This window comes from Saccostrea echinata, unplaced genomic scaffold (genome assembly GCF_033153115.1).
Source record: "Saccostrea echinata isolate AGI-Se365-2 ecotype Australia unplaced genomic scaffold, CSIRO_AGI_Sech_v1 ptg000029l, whole genome shotgun sequence".
In the NCBI taxonomy this organism is placed as follows: Eukaryota; Metazoa; Mollusca; class Bivalvia; order Ostreida; family Ostreidae; genus Saccostrea; species Saccostrea echinata.
Genome location: NW_026889778.1, coordinates 7,256,315 through 7,280,378, shown reverse-complemented (window position 1 = coordinate 7,280,378; position 24,064 = coordinate 7,256,315). Strand labels below are relative to the sequence as shown.

Here is a 24,064-nt window from a genome sequence, read left to right as displayed (position 1 = left end):
ATCCAGTTTTTGGTATATTGAACATGTTGAAATCAAGAATAAAAATACCAATCATATTATTATCATCATCATTTATTTGGTATTATGTCATTGTACATAAAAAATACACATAAATATACATAATCATTTAAAAGACAATATTTGGGAATCAATAAATTTTAAATACATTTATGAATAAATATTCAGGAAACCATATTTTTAGAAAGTGACTAGTTGAAACCAGGATAACCCATTAAAGCTCGAGAGCTTATTTCCAATGGGGTCCTAACCTAAATAAGATAAAAATACAAATGTTTCATCATTAAAGCAGTATAACGATTTTTTGGCACTATAGTTTTAGCACTGTATTGCTTACACGTTAAAACTTTTGTTTTCACTCTTATCTTACATTTTACAATCAAAAACTACAACAGAAAAACAGCAATGAAACCCAGATTATAAGCTATGATGAATGGAACCCATACCCCAACAAGGAATGGTGTGTCGTATGAAATGATATCATCAATGCCGTCGCGTAGCACACACGAAGGTAGCCTGAGTCAAGGCCTAGGTCAGATGTCCATGACTGATGTCAGTCTGGAGCAGGCCCTGGAGAGAATTCAGGAACTTCACAGAGAAAATAATGAACTCAGAGGTACACATTTCTTGTTACAGTAGGAGTTTGCCATATTTTAATTAATTGCATGTAAAACAGTCAGGGGTGAGACTGAAATCCGTCATTTCTGAAAAATGATGGATAATCGTCATATTTACTAACTACGTATTTTCGTCATTTTTGTCAATATGACTTACTATCGTCATATTTTCTTTTTCAACTTAATTCTTCTATCCTGGTTACATAAAAGCGAAATTTGAATTCACCGCTGAAAGAAGAGTGTTTACGCAAGTTTCATTTCATCCGGGTCACTAATTACTGCTGACCACGTGCGTTAGAACATCAACATGGAAGGTGAAAGTTATTATTTAGCGGTAAAATGTCGAATTTTGGTAGAACTAATTCGCCATTTTTACATGGCTTTTAAACCTATAAAAACATATAGTACACCGTCTGGAAGAATACGTACTTGTAGAGAAAAGTCTCGACAAAAAGTTAAAGCCATAAAAAAGTAGTGCGCCCCGTAAAACAAGCGAGATATTTCAGTGCGCCCAGACCCTCCATTTTGAAAAAAGACGGCATATCGTCATTTTCGTCTTCTTTCCTATTTAATGCAAATAAATTGACAAATAACTCTTCCACTCTTATTTTTGCTTGGGAAATTTGTACTGTCGACATAACCAGTATTGTAGTCAACTGTGTTAGAGAAATGAAGTTTGTTTACGATGTTTTTTGTCCTTTTTTCGGTTGGTGGATCTAACATTTTTCAAAGAGAGGTAACTCGGTATTCTAGAAACACTCTAAATTTTTATGACTGTTTTTCGTCATTTTCTTAAAAATGACGAGTTTAAGTCATAATAAAAATTTTATTTTATGACTAAAAATCGTCATTTTAAAAATGACGGATTTCAGTATCACCCCTGACTGTAAAACAAAACTTATTTTATTATATTAATTACTTAAAATATTCATTAAATATATTCAAATACTTCAAGCTTTACTGTAGTGGCCAATGAAAAAATACCTGAAAACAGAGGAATATAAAATAGTTAATATACTCATCTATTCTTTAATTAGACAAAGAAGTATACATTTATTACATGTGCATATATATATATATATATATATATATATGTATGTTAGAAGTTGTAGCATAAAGACATGTCATAAATATTAAATAATGTCCATTCTCAATCATTCATGCATTGAACATCCGAAAATTAAGAGAGTCAGTTCTGTGTTACTCTGATTTCGTGCTTGTAATATTTCATTAGATTACCTGAGGGACAATAACGAAAAGATGAAGATTCAATACCAGAATCTGGCAGAATGGAAGGAGAAGATCCGCAGTAACAACATGAAAAATAAAGAAAAGTTTGACCAGACTAAGGAGGTAGTCCAGACTCTGACTAAAGAGAACGAGGATCTTAAAAGGGAAGTCTCAAAAAAGGTAGAGAAGTATATATTATAGATAAAGGTAACAGGAACACAATTTTGTGAACATTGACCTAACCATCAAAAATATCTGTTAATGTACCCAGAATTTATTTGATTGCTTTGGAATACGAATGATGAAATTTATGAAACCGTAGTTTTAAGTTTTCCATGCAAATTATTGTTATAATTGTTAATTATTCTTTGCAGTATCACTAGATTAAAATCTGTGTACATCAAGGCTTTTCAGCTCAATTATTAAACAAAGTTCTTTAATCATCAACATCAATCCATTTACTGATAGGCTGCCCAGATGACACATCTAGAGAGGTCAGCTCAGGAGGTCAGGAGTGAGCTCAGAAACAAGGAGGAAGCTGTTACAGGACTTGTGAGGACTGTCGAGGAGCTGAAGAAAGCTTTAGAGAGTAAATCACTAGACAGGTCCTCAGACTGTGTTGATACGGTAAATACATTGTCCTCAGACTGTGTTGATACAGTAAATACATTGTCCTCAGATTGTGTTGATATAATGAATAATTTTTCCTCAGACTGTATTAATCATGTTAATATGGTTAAAATATTGTAATCAGATTGTGTTGATTTGGTAAATACATAGTCCCCAGACTGTGTTGTTATGGTAAATATCCTCAGACTGCGTTGATATGGTAAACACATTGTCCTCAGGCTGTGTTGATATGGTAAATATATCGTTCTGGAACTGTGTCTATAGGGTTTAAATACATGTAATTATTGTCATCAGGCTGCATGCATTGTTGATACATTAGACCTCACATAGTTCTCTGACTTTGTTGATATGGTAAATTGATTGACCTCAGACTGTTTTGATATTTCATTGACACTGAAAAGGTGTAGCAAGTTTTAATGCCTCTGTCCCCAGCGCATTTAAAATTGCATTTAAATCAATATCCTCAGAACAAATTGATAAAATGAATGTCAAATGAATGTTCTTCACCTAACCTTGATTCTGCAACAGTTTTACTCATGCCTGGGGAGAAAGTATTGCATAATTGTAATTAAACTGTATTAAAGTTGCTGTGGAATACTTTAAATTAGTACAAAGATTTTCTTCTCCATTGTCAATTAGACTTTGATATATGTTTCCATTTGTTCTGTGTTGGATAGTAGAGCTGTTTGGAAATTTATTTATACATTAAAAAAATACACAAATTATGGAGTGATGCCTTTACTATCAATTGAAAGTAAAAATGAATGTCAATTTAATCAAATATTGAAATCTTCGTTAAAAATCTCTTTATATTTCATATAGGTAATTGTGAATCAAGACAGAACTGAAATAGAAGCCTTAGAAAAGGAAAATGAAAGTTTAAAATCTAAAATAACACAGCTGGAAAATCAGCTGGGACAATTCAGAGAAAATAATGAAAGCTTAATGCGGGACCTAAACTCTTACAAAAATGTGAAACAAGAGCTTCAGGAAGAAAATGCAAAACTGGAGAGAGAGAATACAGAGCTTGGACAAAGAATTGAAGGCTTGTTGAATGAGAACAAGGGTGTGAAGACGGAGGCAAGGTCATTGAGGAGCCGTGTTGAGGACCTAGAGAAGGAGGTGTCACGTTTCCAGGACGTAGCAGTCGGTAAAGAGGAGGACAGGAAAACACAAGGGGCAGAAATGGTTCAGACAGAGGTATACCTTCAAATTGAATTCTTATTGAATGTCATTTTTGTGTGTATGTCTTAAGCAATATAAAATCAATGAAATGCATCTAAATGCATTTATATGAAGGGAGATACATTGATTCAAGTATGAAATTTCTTGATTTTTTATGCTGTTGTTATGTGTATAGAGAGTGATATTCTAAGGTTATTACATACTGTAAACCAATTCCTATTTGCAACAACCTTTATTCACAATTCCTCAGGTTGAAATTCATCTGGGACTTTTACTTTTCAACCTACATGTATAAAATATTCTACACAAACACGTTGAATGCATTATTATCCTCTCGCAATGAAGTTGGAGAGGATATAGTAACACACTAGTGTGTGGGTGAGTGAATGTGTGTAACAGAAGTTACACATCAAGTAATAATTCATACATGTACATGTATTCGGATTGATGTGCTCTTTTCAGAATGGATGCTTTCCCTTGTGGTGCCCTTGAAATTGAAATTGATTCGGGCAAGAAATATTCACAAGATGGTTGCAAATCTCATGGAAATTTCTAGCATGAAATGAAGGTTTTTAAGTTCTGTGAAATCACTAATTTTCATAAAATGTTCATTGTTTTCAAGGAATAAGGAGACCCACAAAGAACAAGATAGGCTAAGACCCCTTTTCGGTCCCTGATTTGTGGTGTCTCCAGCAGCGATGCAATAGTTCATAATTATAAACCTGTTGTCATCCCTTTTACAAAATGAGTATTGATTTGTAGTTATGGGGTACACAAAGGTCATAGGAATGTCACAAAATATGTCAATTTCCGAATTTCCTCATTTTTATGCAAATTTTGACCAATTTTATAGCACATTTTCTTTCAGAAAGCACAGAGCACAAGCTTGCCTATCTACCAAATTTATACATTTCATACACTAGTATCAGATGCATCTTAATTATGTATAAAAATCTCAGATAGGCAAGCTTGTGCTCTATGTGTCCCGAAGTGAAAAGTATCTCAAATTTGATGAAAGATGATATTCCTTCAAAATTGAGGATATTCGGTAAAGTGTCCAACTTTGGTACCCTCTTGTGGCCTCCCTGTTCAGTTTTCATTTTTTATATCAAATAAGGGGCAAAATTCGGCCGTTAACTTAATACCTTGTCCTTTGTGACCTCCTTGAAATGCCACCAAGATCACGCATATCTTCATTAAGATCATTAAATGTGTAAAAATTCTTTTTTCTGTTAAGAATATGATAAAATACTAGTATTTACATTCTCTTGTTCTGGTATGCCATAAGGTTGCATATTATGTATTCCTACCATGCTTACAGCTAGGTGAACTAAGACAGAGACTGAAACAGAAAGAAGAAGAGATTGCCTGGTACAAGGAGCAACAACAGCAACACATATCAAGTCTCACAAAGCAACATCAGCAACAGAAGCAGGAGTTGCTGCAGCAACTGGATGTGCTGCAACATGAGCTTCAGCAGACCAAAGATGAACAGGTTGTTATTATCTACAAGAAATAATACGCTCTTCAGCTTTTATTTTAAGAAAATGAAGTGGTGGTATTCGTTTTTGTGACAGAGTGTGAAAAAAAGCACTCATCCACTCCTCCTTGACAAATGAAAATCAGGATGAGTGGAATGAATATCATATAGTGTTTTTTTTTTATCAGACAGTCTAAAAAGATTAAGAAATCTGAAATAAGCCATGATCTTTTTTATTTTTATTATTGGCTAAAAGTGGGTTTTATATGAGTCGAGCAGAATCATCATGGGGACAAGAGGTTATGGTGTTATGCTTGTCATGGGATGAGTGGTCACTGATATGTTTCTGTGTACATATGAGCAAAATAATTATACCTGTATTCTTGTGCATTTAAAGTATGTGAAAGTAAAACCCTAAGACAATTTCTGTAAAAAAAAACTGTCTGATGCTAACAAAATAATGTCTATATAAAAAAAAATAATAATAATCCTCTTATTAATGGAATTTTAAGCCTTGCTTATGTACTGATATACATATGTTATATGAAATGAATTTGATTAAGAATTATAATAATTTTTTGTTTATCAATTCAAGACAAAGGCTTACACGAGTGACGTACAGAGCCTGCGCAGCCAAGTTCTGACCCTCATTACCCAGGTCACCGAGTCCCAGAAAAGACTGGAAGATGCTAACGATGCTCTCGAAAAGAAGAGTAGCAAGTGAGTAGACCTTAAATGACTTCTTAAACAGAAGAGTTGCAATTGTGTTAGACCTTAAATGACTTCTTAAACAAAAGACTAGCAAGAAAGTAGACTTGAATGACTTCTTAAACAGAAGATTTAAGTTGCATGAATAGTCACACATGCTTAAAAATATACATGTATGTCCATTTACAGTTTTTATGCCCAGAATATCATGGCATTGCTTGGATTTCATAGCATAAACCTTGGTCATAACTTCATAATTATTTTAAAGATGTGTTGATGTTTGGTCAGTTTGAAGTAAGGTGAAAGTGTTAAGTCAGGTCAAGGTTATATGTCAAGTCATAAACAAGGTCAAGGTTGAATTTGACTTTTATTTAAAAAAAAAAACATTTTGAATTACCATTATTGATCATATCAATAAAAATAAAAGAAATCTTGCAAACATGTAAATGAAGAAAAAATAATTTCTGTCAGGCAGTGAAAAGAATTCAGATATGACTTAAAATGTACTTGTACATTATTGTATACACAAGCAATATTAAAACAAACATTCTATTGTGTATAAGGAAAAAAATCATTTGAAAGTCTGTACAATTTGTTCATACTGAAAAAGAAAAAAAAAAGAGGAAGCAAACTTTTAAGGTCCATTGTACATGTATTAAATGAAGCTTCCACCATTAAAGGAAGAGAAATAAGGAAGTAAGAACACATCCAGATGTAGACTTCATATATTATATATTACATAAGCTGCTTATGATAAAGAAGAGGTTTTCTACAAAAATCTTATCCACACACTTGTCAAGTGATCAATTTTTTGACAATACCAAATTTTCATGGCATGGTCAGCTAACTAATCTATTCGCTTGACAAAAATATTTTTTTCTGCATCACAAACAAGCATATTTACTTGTATGTACAATACTTGAATGTTTTTATTATATAGTTGATCTGCAAGATATTGTTATATAGCAGTACATGTACTCAGCTATGAATATCAAATGGACTTTATTTATCTGTAAAACTTCCGTATTTTTATTTTTGTAACAGATTACAGGAAGTAGAACACATGCAAGAGGAGTTCCGACGACAACACACGGAGGATGCCGCCCTCGTAGAAACACTGAGGTTGTCACTAAAAAGTTACGAGGACGCACTGACTGCCGAGAGAAAGGAACATCAAAATACCAAGTAGGATATCTAAAAAAAAGTGTAATATAACTCCCAGTATGATATCAAGGATAAAAATACTCAGTATGAAGTCAGTGTTAAAAAATACAATGTTTGAAATCAGTGTAATGAATAAATACCCAGTATAATGAAAGCTGAAAAAAAAAATAGCAAATATGATATCAGTGCCAAAAAAATTTAAAAGTATGATATCAGTGTAAGCAAAATACAGTAAAACACAGTTATAGCAAACATGCTTATAATGAATTCATGCTTACAGTGAAGTGATTTCAATCCCTATGGTTTTAAAACGTATTGAAATCTTAACAGCTTAAACAAATTACTTTTATATTCAATCAAACTTGCTCGTACCTGGCACTTTGCTCTAAGCGTGTTTTACTGTACCAAGTATGATATCAGATATCAGACTGAGTGTTAAAATAATTACTTGTTTGTGGGAATACTTGTGTTTAATAAATACCTTAACAATGACTCATACCATATTGTGTAATGATACATATCATATTGTGTAATGATTCATATCATATTGTGTAATGACAAATATCATATTGTGTAATGACAAATATCATATTGTGTAATGATACATATCATATTGTGTAATGATGCATATCATATTGTGTAATGATTCATATCATATTGTGTAATGACAAATATCATATTGTGTAATGACAAATATCATATTGTGTAATGATACATATCATATTGTGTAATGATTCATATCATATTGTGTAATGACAAATTTCATATTGTGTAATGATACATATATTATACTGTGTAATGATACATATCATATTGTGTAATTATTCATATCATATTGTTTAATGATACATATCATATTGTGTAATGATACAGTCTTGTATATGTAGTTAGAAAGATACTCTTGTCATTACAGGAAAACGTCAGCTGATCTCAGGCAGTCATTTAACACGTTGGTTTCAGACCACAAGAATTTGTCAGAGAAATATGATAGAATCAAACTTCAAGAACAGACACGTCCACAGGTAATTATAAACAAAACTGATATGCCCATGGGTAATTATTGATAAAACAGACATACCACAGGTAATTATGAATAAGACAGACACACCACAGGTAATTATGAATTAGACAGACACACCACAGGTAATTATGAATTAGACAGACATGCCCAAGGGTAATTATGAATTAGACAGACATGCCCACAGATAATTATGAATTAGACAGACATGCCAAAGGGTAATTATTGATACAAGAGAGAAATACACAGGCAGTTATTTATAAGTATAATGTGTATAAGTAATGTGTATATTTAGGAATAATTATGATTACTGGTAAAAACAGTTTTGGAGGCACTAGTATTGGGAGGGAATGACATTTATTTTCTATCCAGATCTTTGAAGACTGAGGGTATAATGTTACAAAAATGATTTTTAACCTCATTATGTAAGATTTTTATTTTACATATGTGTATACACTACAGTAAAGGGAATGCAAAATTCTTACACATATTTGAAGTATCATGTAGGACATTTCACTAAAAGATTTTAAATTCAAGGCCAAATTCAGAAATTCCAAGTTGTTAAGCTGTAACTTGATTGAAACATTTATATTTCTGTATAATTTTTTTCCTAGGGTGGATGTACAGAGACAGAGAAACAGAAGTTACTGGACCAAATAGGTCGACTAACAGCCCAGGTGTACGCTGGTGAGGAAGCCATTAATTACAGAGAGGAGAAGCTTAACAAAGTACAGGAGGAGAATAAAAAAATCACAGAGGAACTCAACAATGTGGTCCCTGTACTCAAAGCTCAGGTGTGTAACTCAGTAATGTGGTTCCTGTACTCAAGGCTCAGGTGTGTAACTCAGTAATATGGTCCCTGTACTCAAGGCACAGTTAACTCAGTAATATGGTCCCTGTACTGAAGAGTCAGGTGTGTAACTCAGTAATGTGGTCCCTGTACTCAAAGCTCAGGTGTGTAACTCAGTAATGTGGTTCCTGTACTCAAGGCTCAGGTGTGTAACTCAGTAATGTGGTCCCTGTACTTAAGGCTCAGGTGTGTAACTCAGTAACGTGATCCCTGTACTCAAGGCTCAATGTGTGTAACTCAGTAATGTGGTCGCTGTACTTAAAGCTCAAGTGTGTAACTCATTAATATTGTCCCTGCTCTCAAAACTCAGGTGTGAGACTCAGTAATGTAGATCTTGTGCTCAAGGCTCAGGTGTTTGACTCAATAATGTGGCCATGTACTCAAAGCTTAGGTGTGTAACTCAGTAATGTGGTCTTTGTGCTCAAAGCTCAGGTGTGTGACTCAGTAATGTGGCCCTGTTCTCAAAGCTCAGGTGTTTGACTCAATAATGTGGTCCTGTTCTCAAAGCTCAGGTCTTTGACTCAGTAATGTGGTCCTGTTCTCAATGCTCAGGTAAGTGACTCAGTAATGTGGCCCTGTTCTCAAAGCTCAGGTGTGTGACTCAGTAACGTGGTCCCTTCACTCAAAGCTCGTGTATAACTCAGTAATGTGGTCCCTGTACTCAAAGCTAAGGTGTGTAAACTCAGTACTGTGGTCCCTGTACTGAAACCACAGGTGTTTAACTCAGTAATGTGGTCCCTGTTCTCAAAACTCAGGTGTGTCACTCAGTAATGTAGACCTTGTGCTCAAGGGTCAGGTGTTTGATTCAGTAATGTGGTCCATGTACTCAAAGCTTAGGTGTGTAACTCCATAATGTGGTCTTTGTACTCAAAGCTGAGGTGTGTGGCTCAGTAATATGGTCCTGTTCTCAAAGCTCAGGTAAGTGACTCAGTATGTGGTCTGTGTACTTAAAGTTCAGGTGTGTTACTCAACAATGTGGTCTATAACTCAAAGCTCAATATTGAAAGTCTAACATGACATAAAGAAAAGTTTTATCTGCATGTATGTTGCAACCTGTTATTAAAGGTATAGATGTAAAATCAGAGAAAGCAGAGCATTGTTAATAAGAGACATTTTAAATACATTATATTTGAATAAATGTGATGAACTTCTGTTCTAGGCTGAGGTATGGAAGTCAGATTTTGATGCTGAGAGAGATGCTAGGGAACGTCTCCATGCAGAAAAAACTCAACTGGAGAATGACTACAAACAACTCCAGCTACGCAACCAGCAGTTACTGGATGAGATGGAGAACTTCTCTAAGCGACAGTTCCAGGAGATGCAACAGCGACACTCCAACCCAGGCTATCAGCACACTCTTCAACAACACCTTAGGGTGGGACATCAGAATCATGGGAACCCATATCAATTGACTCAGTACCCTCCCCAAAGTTATCCCACCCAGGCCCCAGGGGCAGGGGCAATGTACAATGATGGTAGACCTCCTCCTTCTGTTTCAACAAGTCAGGTAAAAATATAGTGTTAAGAATTATTTTTGAAGTAAAATAAGAATCTGATGCTAAAGATTCTTGAGCTTTTAGATGGTAATTATTTTAAAAAAATAAAAGGAAGATGAGTATTATTTTGAGGGAATGAATTAAAAATAAATTCCATTCTCAGAAAGCAAGTTATTTTTTATGTTGAAAGATAAGTGGTGATATAATATGTGTACATGTATCTACATATGTATGTATGTATTTCCTTATGTACATGAACCTAATGAAACCTTCCTTTTCTGGTTTCTTGATGATATTTTCTGCCATAGAGATCTTTGTTTCTGTGTGCCTAGGTATAGCTTATGATTTACTTTTATCAAGGTCCACAGTGAATCCGGGGAAGGAGAGGAACCCCATCAATTCGAATGTCCAAAATGTAATCAGACCTGTCCAGACATGGACACTCTACAGATACATGTACTGGACTGTATTGACCAGGACAACCCTTGACAGAGCATAGACCAGAACTTCCCCTGACACACAGCAAATCTCATCCTGGGTTGCATTGACCAGAACAACCAATGATATTGTCAAATGTCAAATTAGATCAATCATGAAAGAGTTTCAAATTCAACAATTCTGTAAACTTTTGTACAATATATATTTTGTTTTTAAAGAACGTTTTTTGTCCCATTATGTGATTTTTGATTTTTAGGTCACCTGAGTCACTCAGGTGACCTATTGCTATCCGTTCTCGTCCGTCGGCGTGCGTCGTGCGTCGTGCGGTGTGCGTCGTGTGTTAACATTTTGAACATTTTTAGCTTCTTCTCTGAAAACGCTTAACCAATTTCAACCAAATTTGGCATATAGCATCTATGGGTGAAGGGGAACAAAAATTTTGAATTTCATGGTCCCTGCCCCCCTGGGACCTGAGGGGTGGGGCTAAAACCACTGAAAATAATGCAATCTTTAAAAATCTTCTTCTTTACTCCTGGACATCAAGCAGTCAAACTGTTGGCATCATAGTAATAAGCATTGAGCCCTCTACCAAAATTGTGAAATTCATGGCCCCAGGGTCAGGGGTTCTGGTGCTAGGGTGGGGCTATATAAATCATATAGTGAAAGTGCATTATTTCTTTGAAAATCTTCTTCTCTGCTCCTGGGTATTAAATAAAGTAACTAAGTACATAGTTATGAAGAGCAAGAGTGCCTCATCCAAAATTGTGAATTTCATGGCCCCAGGGTCAGGGGTTCTGGTGTTAGTGTGGGGCCCTATTGATTATGTAGTGAAAATGCATGAATTCTTTGTAAATCTTCTTCTCTGCTCCTGGGTATTAAATAAAGTAACTAAGTACATAGTTATGGTGAGCAAGAGTGCCTCATCCAAAATTGTGAATTTCATGGCCCCAGAGTCAGGGGTTCTGGTGTTAGTGCGGGGCTCTATTGATTATATAGTGAAATTGCATGAATTCTTTGAAAATCTTCTTCTCTGCTCCTGGGTATTAAATAAAGTAACTAAGTACATAGTTATGATGAGCAAGAGTGCCTCTTCCAAAATTGTGAATTTCATGGCCCCAGGGTCAGGGGTTCTGGTGTTAGGGTGGGGCTCTATTGATTTAATATAGGGAAAAGGCATCAATTCTTTGAAAATCTTCTTCTCTGCTCCTGGGTATTAAATAAAGTAACTAAGTACATAGTTATACTAAGTACATAGTTATGATGAGCAAGAGTGCCTCTTCCAAAATTGTGAATTTCATGGCCCCAGGGTCAGGGGTTCTGGTGTTAGGGCGGGGCTCTATTGATTTAATATAGGGAAAAGGCATTAATTCTTTGAAAATCTTCTTCTCTGCTCCTGGGTATTAAATAAAGTAACTTAGTACATAGTTATGGTGAACAAGAGTGCCTCTTCCAAAATTGTGAATTTCATGGCCCCTGGGTCAGGGGTTCTGGTGTTAGGGCGGGGCTCTATTGATTATATATTGAAAATGCATTAATTATTTGAAAATCTTCTTATCTCTCCTTGATATTAAATAAAGTAACTCAGTACATAGTTATGATGAGCAAGAATGCCTCTTCCAAAATTGTGAAATTCATGGCCCCTGGGTCAGGGGTTCTGGGGGGGTGGGGGGTGGAGAGAGAGCTCTATTGATTACATGTATATAGTGAAAATGCATAATTTCTTTCAAAATTTTTTATCGACTACTGGTTATAAACTAAAGAAACAAGTGCATAGTTATGATGAGAAAGGGTGCTTCTTCCAGAATTGTGAGTTCGTGGCCAATGGGTCAGATGTTGTGGTGTAAGGATGGGGCTTTATTTATTTAATAATATGGTGAAAATGCATTTCTTTGAAAATCGTCTATGCTTCTCTTGATGTTCAAGGCAAACAGAGTAAAAGTTTTAATATGCAAGGGTATTTTTACCAGAATTTTGAACACCTGGACCATTTAGTCAACTTTTTTGGTCCTGGCCAGGGCTCTATTAACTTGTATTCTACTGAGCAAAGTTATTTCCCTTTGCCATTCACCTTTGATAATTAATCAATTAACATAATGTATTTGAAAGCTTAATAGAATAAGAGAATTATGCAAGAAAATTTATTGTATAATAAAAAAAGTACTTTCATAGTTTTAATGACTTGGAAATAATAGATGAATAAAAATGAGACAAAAATAACTTATCTTTTTAAATGTTCTTCAACGGCCAAGAGAGGCCATTGTGAGAAGGAATAATATGGGGTTAAATAATAGACATTTTGTTAATAGTCTGCATGGGAATAGTGATAAATGGGGGGGGGGGGGGGGGGGGGGGGGGCAGATAGATACTAGACCAATTATTTTGTTGAAACTAATCATACTATTTTTCTTGCTGTTGGGCAACAAAGCTTCATTTATCAGTGTAATGAGTGCTCAAGCTTTAAATTCATGGCCCCTGGGTTCATGATTCAGGTCCTATGGCGGGGAACCTCTAAATTGTTGTATTGTACTCAGGTGACCGTTAAGGCCCTTGGGCCTCTTGTTTTAAATTCATATCAACATTGAAAAATGACAGAATGGCTGATACATTATAGATAAAAGTTGTCTCTTGAGAGAGAGCATTAATTTTGTTAACAGATCATATTCTTAACAGAATGTTGGCATTGTAGAAATAACACTCATATTGTCTACCATGATTTAGATACCAGTTATACATGACAAACATGAATTTTGATGCTTATGGTCTTATGTTATTTGATTTTTTTTTTTTTTTTTTTTCGTATTTAGAGTTTATTTAACAGAATTATGAATTCTTTTCAAAGGTTTACTTTTTAATTGATGGTTAAGTTTGTTTATAAAGGCTGAGAAATAATTAAAGGTGTTCCAACAACCACATAAAATTAATTTATTTGGTTACCGGTAATTTTTATTATTTGTTCTTAAAATTAATTATGTTTATTATGTTCAGATATTTTTTTTATTTAATAATGATCTTTTGTCATTCTGTGTCACTTTTCAATGAGAATATGCTATCTCTGTAAAACATATTGATATACTAGTAATTACCATATATATACATGTTTGCAAATTTTCTGTGTCATTGATTTGGTTAGTGCACAGTGCTATGAAAGAAAATTTCACAGATGACAGATGAATATTGAAAGTTTTAAAGAGCTTAAACGCAATTTCTTGCTTATTCCTGTATACATGTGCATGTTAGCTGTGATTTCTGGATGTGTCCTGTATAAAATATGTTACAGTATCACATAGCAGTCTTATTTAAATTTAAAATTATACTGAATAAGCTCCTTGTATTAAGTCCTTTCGAATTTGATTGGCCAGATGAACCTCAGCTAAGGTTTGATCGAAGGAGCAGCTTCTGATAGTTTAAATAGAACATTAACATTGCACATACAATGTATTTTGTATACGTGTAATTTATCTTACACATACAGAAATTAGATGTTATTAATTTATAAGATTTACTGAGTATTTTTTTTGAAGTTGTGTCCAGAATTATGGAAACTGTGATATGTTTGTGACTACTACTATTCAGCTGTGCGTTTTGTGTGTGTGTCCTCTCGTAGGAGAGAGAATAAAATTATAATACTTATATGTATCTACTCTTGCTGTATCATTTTACATTGACCAGTCCAAATTTCAGTATGCTGATTTACTGATATATCTTACCAATTTTTTTCTCTCACAGGTTAATTGCTTTGAATTTCATTTTTTCTTTCATTATACAAAATGCATTAAATATATGACATGATGAAATATCGTTGCTACTACACTGTTACCAGTCTGGTCAGTGGTCTCAATGTCAAATCTCTTATGTATTACAATTTCATTTAAGTGGAATATTTTTTTTCTAAAGGAAGGATTACTTGTGAAAACAATAGCAAAAAAGATTCAAATATTAAAAATAAAAGTACTTATTTAATAGTTATACTCTTCTTTAAAAAAATCTAAGCACATGAAATATGTGGGGGAAAAATTCAGTCAGTTATAAAATACTAATTTACTAATTATTTATATATATATATATATATATATATATATATATATATATATATATATATATATATATATATATATATATATATATATATATATATATATATATGTATATATATATATATTAAACTGTGAATGAAAAAAAAAATGAATTCGTCAAAATGAAATAAGAAAATTTCACTAAATGAAAGAAATGACTTTAGAAAAATCTACCCAAAGAAATGCACCCTCTATATTTTTTGTATAAACTTTCATGTAAATTACTTGAATTTTATTTGTCGAGAAACATTAATTTGTTAAAAAACACTGTTACCCTCTGAATGATGAAACCACGCCCTCAAGCGCGATAGAACTTAGCAACAGTCAATATTGCTTGACGACGGGAGATATTCCAAAGAAAATAGTGCCCGCAGAATCGATGCGCGCGCGTTTCACCTTTGTATTTGTATAAAAGATTCAGTGTAACAAAATTAATACTGCATGTTGTTGCACCTCGGTTTGCAATGGTTTTCTTGGGCTGAAAATTTTCAATGTTACCTTCAACTACATGTGCAGTATTTATATAATCTAATTCTTGCATATCGGATGGTGATAACGCATTTATAAATGACCACAGTTTAGCTAAAGGGAGTTTCACCTCGAAAAGAGGCTGAGTGGAGTAACTATGATAAAATCATGATTTATTAACCCTCATATCTCTTCTTTTTTTTTTCAAAATATTAGATACCCCCCCCCCCCACCCCCAACAACAACAACAACTGTAAGCAGATTCAGGTACTGTATATGTTTCCATCAGCCATTCACAATATGATAATGGTCCATTTTGGCCGCTCAGCCCCCCCCCCCCCAACATACACCGCCATCTCCCCTATTTTCATGGGGGAAAAAATCGATCATCAGTCACGCAAAACAGATTAAAAAATTCATCTCTGGGATACATATTTCCTATTAAAGAAAGAAGTGTGTATATAAAGATATACTTTTTGCGATCATACAGATCGTGTATATAGTGTACAGTGATGATTTTTTAAACACTATTTTCAGGTATTAAATAATAAATAAATTATAATTATACGTTAGTGAAGAGTCCGCCTTAAATTCGAGCAATAACAGTTTACGGGAAAGTTTCCCGAAAGAGGTTTTGGAAGTTTTGATGACATCATAATAACAATGCGTCATAAAACACTGACGTCACAAAGGTTGCGAACCATTCTTGTTTTATTTACAAAGAAGCTCACGGAGACATTTTCGAGGACATTCCTAGACTGAAAAAGATGGAAACTCAAAGACTTGCAAACAAGACATTTGAGCAGCGCTTAAGATCAAGCTTATTAGAATACGTGTCAAAAACTAACACACGGACAATGATGCCTGCGGTAAGCTCTAATTGTTAAAATGTTTTCTTAGTTAACTAAGTGATAACACTGCCTGTATTTTTCATCCACAGCGACTGAAGATATGAATAAAGTACGAAATAAAAATGAACTTGTAAGGAATAAAATTTATCAAAGAATGAGAAAGAAATTGGACCATAGATGGAGAAAGATCAACTTCTTTGCTTTTTTTCAGAGACAGAATATTCTTCAAATCCTGATCTTCTTGTACGGGAAAGAGACAAGTAATCATGCTGGATTTTCCATCTCCAACAACAAAGAAGTCTCTGGTAAGAAAAATCAATCTCACTTTCCTAGAGATTTTATACGTACATGTGCCAATTCATTAAAATATCGGATGAAGTTATAGTACATATATTGTATTTTTTCCCCATTCTTTTATGCATGTATTTATTATTTTTAATTTATCATTTATTTACAGATCAACAGAAGAAGTACATTTTATTTGCCTTTTTATTTATGGAGGATCTGAAAAAGAATTCCGTGACGGCAACAGATCTGTCTACACTTCAAAGAATGTGGGATGAACATATACTGTATCTGGCCAACAGCGGTACGTTATATATTTCTGTGCTTTGTAAATTTTATATAAAGGCTAATATGTTAATAATTTTGAGTCGATAGAGCTAGGGCTATGTAAAATCAAGGTTAATATTTTTTAAATTGTCGGTTTTCATGCGAATTGAGATTTCAAATCTTAAGATGCATGTGCAAAATCAAACCATTTTTAAATTTTTCGATCTTTATACATTATGTACCTTTATTTTATATATATAAATTCTAATAACTAGTTTTTTTTTAAGTAAACCTTTTGACATGTAAATCTCAAAAACTATTTAAGTCTAGCATTTACGGGCAATATCATATACGTTATACATAGAAAAAAAATCAATGTTTCTTTCATTTTTTAAATGTAAAATGATACTCCTAAGCCACTTATAAATCAATCGTATAATAATTTTGATTTTGATTTTTAGGCAAAGTAAAAGCTGCTGAAAATTATCAAAGAATCCTAGGAGACAGTGAGGAAACAATTTTTAATGTAAGTATACGTTAGTATTCAAAGTAAGGTAACAGTGTAAAATTTGTAAGAACAGTATAAAAATATTAAATTTATTATCCTCTATATCTCATTAAGTTTCAGTTTCAGTAGAACCAATATAGATTTTAATGTCATTACAGATCAAAAGATTTCAAAGTCACCTCAGTAAAACCATGAATTTCTTTGCCAAGAACAAGGACCCCCAGCCACAGAAGTTAGACTCCACTTTCCGCTTTAGAAAGTCAAACTTTGTTGAGAGGATGACTACAAAACTGAAGAAACTGCTAGATCAGCATGACCCAGATGACTTTTTTATGATTAAGTTCCAGGATGTGAACTAATTAGTGGAAACAGAGAACTGTCAGTAACAAAATGATAGAGGCTGGGACTGTGGGCTGCATGTCATTCATGACTTTTACTGAGCAACAATCATCGCCATCATCATCATGCAAATCATCATCGTCATCATCATCAAATCATCATCGTCATTATCATCACATCTACAATCAACTGTTCATCATAAATTTTTCACATGTATATATTTTCTTTATCATTGTTTGTAGTGCATCATTTTTAAAAGTATTTTAATTTTTTTTTCTTCATTCAGATATCATTTTTATTTAGAATAACACATATATTTCCATTCATCAAGCTCATCTTCATTTTGAACATTGATTCATGTAAATAAACTCATTCATCATCTTCAAATTTGTAGTTTTTGCTTCCCTGATAAACATTGCCCCATCTAGGGGAAGTCAATGACTTTCATCCAGTTAGCACCACAGAAACTGGGTATAAGCACTGACCCTCATGGCTTGGAAAAGGATTCCAACGTGGGTGATGAGGAGTTTGATTTTGTCCCCCCAAACTGTCTCTCAACATTTAGTGAAGTGTTTAATTCTAAGCTAGAAACAGGAAAATAAGATGTAGCAGCAAGTTAGATACTATAAAGGGACAATCATAAGGCATACATTATTTAACTCTTCTGTTCAGAAATAAATTCTAAAATTGTCCTTTATATTTCTCTCTTTAGGCATAAACCAGGACCCATTGCAGCAGGTGGACTGGGACAATGCAGATGAAGTGCCTTAAATTGTCTAAGGGCACAACACACAATATAAGTGACTACAACAGGGCTTGAACCAGCTTACTTTTGGTTCATTGGAGAATATAAAGTTACAGAATGAACTGCCACTGAAACAGAGCAAACCTGAGATGCAGTCTAGTTCTCTAATGCAGAATAAAAAAAAATACATATATACGCTCAGCTATTATAGAATCATTCTCTCTGCCACATGTAACTCTATATTTAAGTTCACTGAAAAGTTATGAACGGCACACCTTTCTCATCCTGCCTTAGTAAAAGGGACACAATTGACCATTTTAATGACTTTATTAGAAGAATCTAAATTTAGGAATTCTGCTTTCTTCCTGGTTTTTCATCCTGAGGTATTCATCATAGTAGCCTCCATCTGAGAGTTTATGAGAATCAAATGGTGTGACATCACTATAACATTTGTCAAACACACCGTCTATAACTTGTCTCCCCTTCTCTTCTGTAATATTCCGTGTTGTCAGGATAGATCTTAATGCATGCTTCCTCACACAATCCTGTCAAATGTACAAATTAATCCTGTATATAGATTTCTCAAAGATTGGTAATGGTGATGAAATTTAAACCTGCATCCCTTGACACAACAAATTACCAAACCATACAAATATTCATCAATGTCAAGTGCGCAAGATAGAACGTTTTCTTAACATGACTGACTGTGACTTTGTTATTTTTGAGAAGGTTATTATTTTTTATACAACTCTACCAATGTGAACCACACTATTCATAAAGGAACATGATTGGAAGAAATTTAAACCCACAATACATGTACATGGGGATGCTTGCATATTAAATCACTTAGTATGACTCTGCTGTCTCTTAAGTTGAACATTTTCATCTTCATTTCCTCAATATTCATAAATGAAACATAGGACCCCTGTACTGTTTCCCTACCCTACGCTTGGGAGCCATAATTTGAACAAACTTACTTTTGTGCATACACTTTTTTTCTATTTTGACAGTACCTTTCAATAATTCTAACTAACCATAACCTACTTTACATCTATGAATTATCATCCCTTGGGAAGAGTGTTGTGCATAGCAATTCATTTGACCAAACCTGAATCCCATTATCCAAGGATCATGCTTTGTTATTCAAAATGGACCCACTGGCTCTGGAGAAGTCAAACATGCAATAATTTTAATTACATGCACCAGTTTGAAAATGGATACAGAAGACAAACTTCAACTAAAAACCGGAGTTACTTCCCTTGCATTTCACTACTTATGCGACTCTATTTACCTTATATACAACATTAAGAAGAATGAAAACAGTATCAGTCCTGGTATACCACACTCGTACCTTGTGTTTGTTTCTGATGTCAAAACCCGTATTGTTCAGAAGGCTGCTTATGATTCCACAATCGGCAAAAGCTGCAGCACGAATCTGTAAAACAAAAACTATATCAAAGAAACGGATTTCTTATTTCATGGGCACTCTGATATTTTTTTAATGCATAAATAGGTATAATGCTTAATATTAATATTTTCTATTGAAAATTCAAGGTTATTTTCTATGACAGTGTTATTTATAATGGATTTAACATATTTTTTGCTTGCTATGCAATATGATCAATTTCAATGAATACGACAGTCCCACAGAACTTACCTCTGTACAGGCTAAGTGTTCAATATTGGTAAAGTCAACTTTAGCTCGACAATCATCAAAGGCATGTGTCATTTCATGGAACAATAGTTTACATGTGGCCGAGGGAGGAATGTTAGTGTGACAAAGTACAATCTATAAAGGACAAAAAACTAAAAGTTAATATTAAAAATCTAACATGTACTTATACAGTTGAACTTCGGTATCTCGAACACTGATATCTCAAATCCATGGATATGTCTAAGTGATTTGGAAGTCCAAACCACTTATTCTTTAAGTATTTTACCCCTGATATCTCAAATCCTCGTATATATTGAAGTTTTTTTCTTGGTCCCATCGAGATCAAGATAACGAGGTTTGACTGTATATAGGATCTCCCATGGTTTGTGGTTGGATATGCTTTTTTATCCAATGAGTTGTTTTTTTTTACAAAAACACATGAGTTGGATAAATATCATATTCAACCACAAACCATGGGAGATTTTTTTAATCACATGTTTTACACATAGCTAATTTATGTTTTACACTGTTTTATGTATATAAATCCACAATATATGATGATCAAATTCATGCATAAACCATTGTGATGTCACAACCATGGATAGGAAAATGATATCCTATGAGCTATATTCACTGTAGTACATATATGATATAAAGGAATAAAAATGTGATAAACAGAAAATTGAACTATTAACCCAAGATTCCAAATTGATAACCTTTAGTGTAGTGTTATCTACAAAGTATGCAGACTTAAGTGTATTGATTGTGTATTTGTAATTGTACATGTACAGTTCCGGAGATGCTCTGTTGCCCATTGTTATCACTGAACAAACAGTATGCCAGGGGGAAGCAAATGGTAGGACTGCAGTGATATCAAGCTTATCGTGATATATCATGATACATCGTGATATATCATGATACACTAGGACTGTTTTGCTATATATACCGGGTAATTTTTTTTTACATAATTTGTGTGTCTCTGTTCTGAAATGGGAAACTCAATCTGTATCATAGTGTAAAAGGATAAAACTAAAAAAAAGATTATTTCATCAAGTTCACAAATACATTATGTAACATTTAATAAGCTGAGAACACAATCAAACAGCATAAATTTATAAAGAAAATCACTTTTATGAGGTAAAACTAAACAGAAATAATAAACTGATAAAATTGTTATATATCTTGATACACAGGTTTCAGTACAATTTTTTTCTGTATTGTGGTGCACGGGTACATGTATATTGATATATCGTTACACCCCTAGCAAATGGTGAGCAAAAGGAAATTGGCTGAAGAAACAGTGGGCAAATGATGAAGCAAATTTTTAACACAATGTGAGCCAACACCAATCCACTATACTGTAAAAGCAGAAATATTTGTCAGGGGTTAAATTTCGTTTATTTCATTGTTAACAATTAACAATGAAATTAAATGCCCATGAACCCTTTAAAGGTGACAAATTAACCAAATTTTATCCCCACAAAAATCTGTGCTTCTACAGTAAGTAAATTATAAGTAAGGCAAAGTCTCATACTAAGGAACTGTTCTGGTAATGTGAACCCCTAAATGCATCATCTATCCCTAGATGCATAATTCATGCAAGTTCTTTTTAGCTGGGTCTTAAAGTGTCTTGGGAATAAATCTGTTCTAAAACATGAACTTGTTTAAACATTCAGTTCTGTGCTTAAAAATCTCTATAAACATCATTACATGTACATCCAATAACTGCTGCTGAAGTGAGTCAGGAGTGACTTATAACAGTTAAAAGAATACAGACTCAATTTCAATGTCTAAAATCTAACCATCATCAAAGTTTTTTGAGTCTAATCATGTTCCTGATAATGAACAAGTTTGAATGTCATATCCACCCAGATTTTCATTTTACTTGGTTTATGTTTGGGTTGTATGTACTAGAGACTTCTCTTATCTGACCTTTTATATGACCTTTTCATCACCTAGTTTTTGTTTTGGTCAGTCCTAGCTCTCCACCTCAGACTTCTTTCTTACTTGGTTTGTGTTTGGGTCATATCCTCCACTGACTTTTTTCTCACATTTCTCCACTGAAATATTTCTTCTCAAGCTAAAATCACTGACAAAAACAAGGGAAAAAAGCTATGTTAATGAACTTGATTTTTTTTTTTTTTGTTCTTATTTTTCCAATTGTTGTTGTGTAAACTCCTTTATTATGGTCAGTTAAGTTACCCTCAACAAAAAAATCTAAATTCTCAGAATCAAGTTATTACAGATAATAGTTTATTTGTTGTGATACTAATTATTACTTACCATCCATGATCCTTCAGAGCTTCCCTTAATATTCGTAATTCTGGGCCTACAACAAATACATGTGTAAGTGTATATGTTTGTATACGCATGTATATTGATTCAATCTCCAAAAATTAAAAGCTTTATTTTTCAGAATTTTACAGAGACATAAAGGATTCTTGTTAAACATTTTCTCTTTGATTTTGATTACATGTATATCAAAGATAAACATCGTCATAGTTATACTAACTTAGTTTGTTAAATTCTGAACACAACAAAATTCAGAAAATTTAGTTCAGAAAAGATATATCTGAATTTAACAAAATTTGGGAGTTTTTGTTTTCTAGTCTGTCCTGCACTTGTAAAATTGATTATAAGGGTTTAAAGAATAATAAGAATTCATTATTCATCAAACAGTTACACGTTTAATTAACAGTAATTCGAATATCTCTCTGCATGTCAGGACTTTTGTAGACACTGACACACATTCCTTAAAGAGTTAGAATCTATATTCAATCTTTACTAAATACTTTAATGTATATTCGTACTTGTTGATATATAAAGCTATCCTAAAAATATAAAAATTAGATTCTACTCAGTGGACTACTGTTGTGAAATTCTTCGAGGAAATTCGGGAACTTACAATGTGTAAAACATTTAACTATCTTCTTTTCTATAACAGTAACGGATCTTCTGTTAAGTGTGGAATATTCTTTATAGAGTTGTGGATTTTTTCGCTCTGGGTAAAGTGGGTAACCGTAATCTTCTTCAAATGATTCTCGGAGTCCTTCATTCTTCGTTGATTTTTCATCGGACTCGTCCTTCATGTTTTTCTCACAATAATTTTTTTTTGTCAATACGTTCCTGAAGATGTCGGATTTGCATACTTTCTATGCCGAGAACGTCTAGAGGAAATCGAATATATTTTTATAGCTAGAATGATTGAGTTGAATATTTTCGATGCTTCCAGCAACAATTCACGGAAGAACCTTTTTTGATTTTTTTTCTTATTTTTAAAGCACATTGTTACATGTACATGTAGAGTAGTGACCTCACCCCGCCCCTCTCTCACAAAATAATGTCAGTATGTACATACCACGCAAAAAATTGAAAAAAAAAAATGCAAATTTGCATTATATGTTATATTATTCTTTTTTTTGGGGGGGGGGGCTTATCAAGGAACTTCTGTGCTTGGAGAGAGGACCCCATCATCCCCGCTCAATAGTGTTTTGTGACTTTTTTACCTTTCATGAGGGGGGGGGGCTTATAAAGAAATTTCTGTTCGGCTCCACGGGTGCTTAGGGAGAGAAAGGACCCCATCCACGCTCCGTACCCCCAGGTATGTTAGACTTATCTTTCATAAATTATATCTTTTTTATTTTCCTGTATAATCCTGTATAAAATTTACACTGACTAAAACTCTTTTTTAAAAATAAAAAAATATTTTTTTTTTCCAATTGGAATACTTTGTAAATGTGTCATAAAAATTTATGAATATCAAAATAAAAAGTGTAGAATAGCCCGAGGAAAAGGGGGTAGGGGTGGGGTTCGTACTCGAGCCCCCGAGTTTGATTCAAACGTGGAGTCCCACCCCTCCCGTAGCTTTCTACGGACCTGTCGATAAAAAACGATCTCACAATTATTTACTAAGGCAGCTTTATATAAACCGTGCATTACTTTTAGATTAAAGTTAGTACTATTATTTATTTATTTTTTAAATTTTCAAGTATTTCATTCTATAGTTTTGTATATACGAAATTTTAGATATCATTAATTTG

General features: G+C 33.5%; 3 protein-coding genes across 3 annotated transcripts; 2 read left to right on the top strand and 1 right to left on the bottom strand.

Annotated features, from left to right (window-relative positions):
- Window positions 1-413: 413 nt before the first annotated feature.
- On the top strand, window positions 414-10,896 carry LOC133195536 (optineurin-like). Its single transcript, XM_061331407.1, has 11 exons — window positions 414-634; window positions 1,870-2,045; window positions 2,334-2,492; window positions 3,318-3,695; window positions 5,002-5,175; window positions 5,756-5,880; window positions 6,913-7,053; window positions 7,946-8,054; window positions 8,665-8,844; window positions 10,060-10,407; window positions 10,757-10,896. Exons 1-11 carry the CDS (start codon window positions 445-447, stop codon window positions 10,883-10,885), a joined length of 2,109 nt encoding a protein of 702 aa, XP_061187391.1. The 5' UTR covers window positions 414-444; the 3' UTR covers window positions 10,886-10,896.
- Window positions 10,897-16,142: 5,246 nt separating this feature from the next.
- Window positions 16,143-17,654, top strand: LOC133194426 (uncharacterized). Its single transcript, XM_061330385.1, has 5 exons — window positions 16,143-16,244; window positions 16,438-16,531; window positions 16,684-16,815; window positions 17,240-17,304; window positions 17,445-17,654. Exons 1-5 carry the CDS (start codon window positions 16,143-16,145, stop codon window positions 17,643-17,645), a joined length of 594 nt encoding a protein of 197 aa, XP_061186369.1. The 3' UTR covers window positions 17,646-17,654.
- Window positions 17,655-18,664: 1,010 nt separating this feature from the next.
- On the bottom strand, window positions 18,665-23,113 carry LOC133194425 (mitochondrial inner membrane protease ATP23 homolog). Its single transcript, XM_061330384.1, has 6 exons — window positions 22,930-23,113; window positions 22,308-22,353; window positions 22,032-22,113; window positions 20,028-20,159; window positions 19,722-19,805; window positions 18,665-18,915 (listed from the first exon to the last, which is right to left on the bottom strand). Exons 1-6 carry the CDS (start codon window positions 23,111-23,113, stop codon window positions 18,700-18,702), a joined length of 744 nt encoding a protein of 247 aa, XP_061186368.1. The 3' UTR covers window positions 18,665-18,699.
- Window positions 23,114-24,064: the final 951 nt, after the last annotated feature.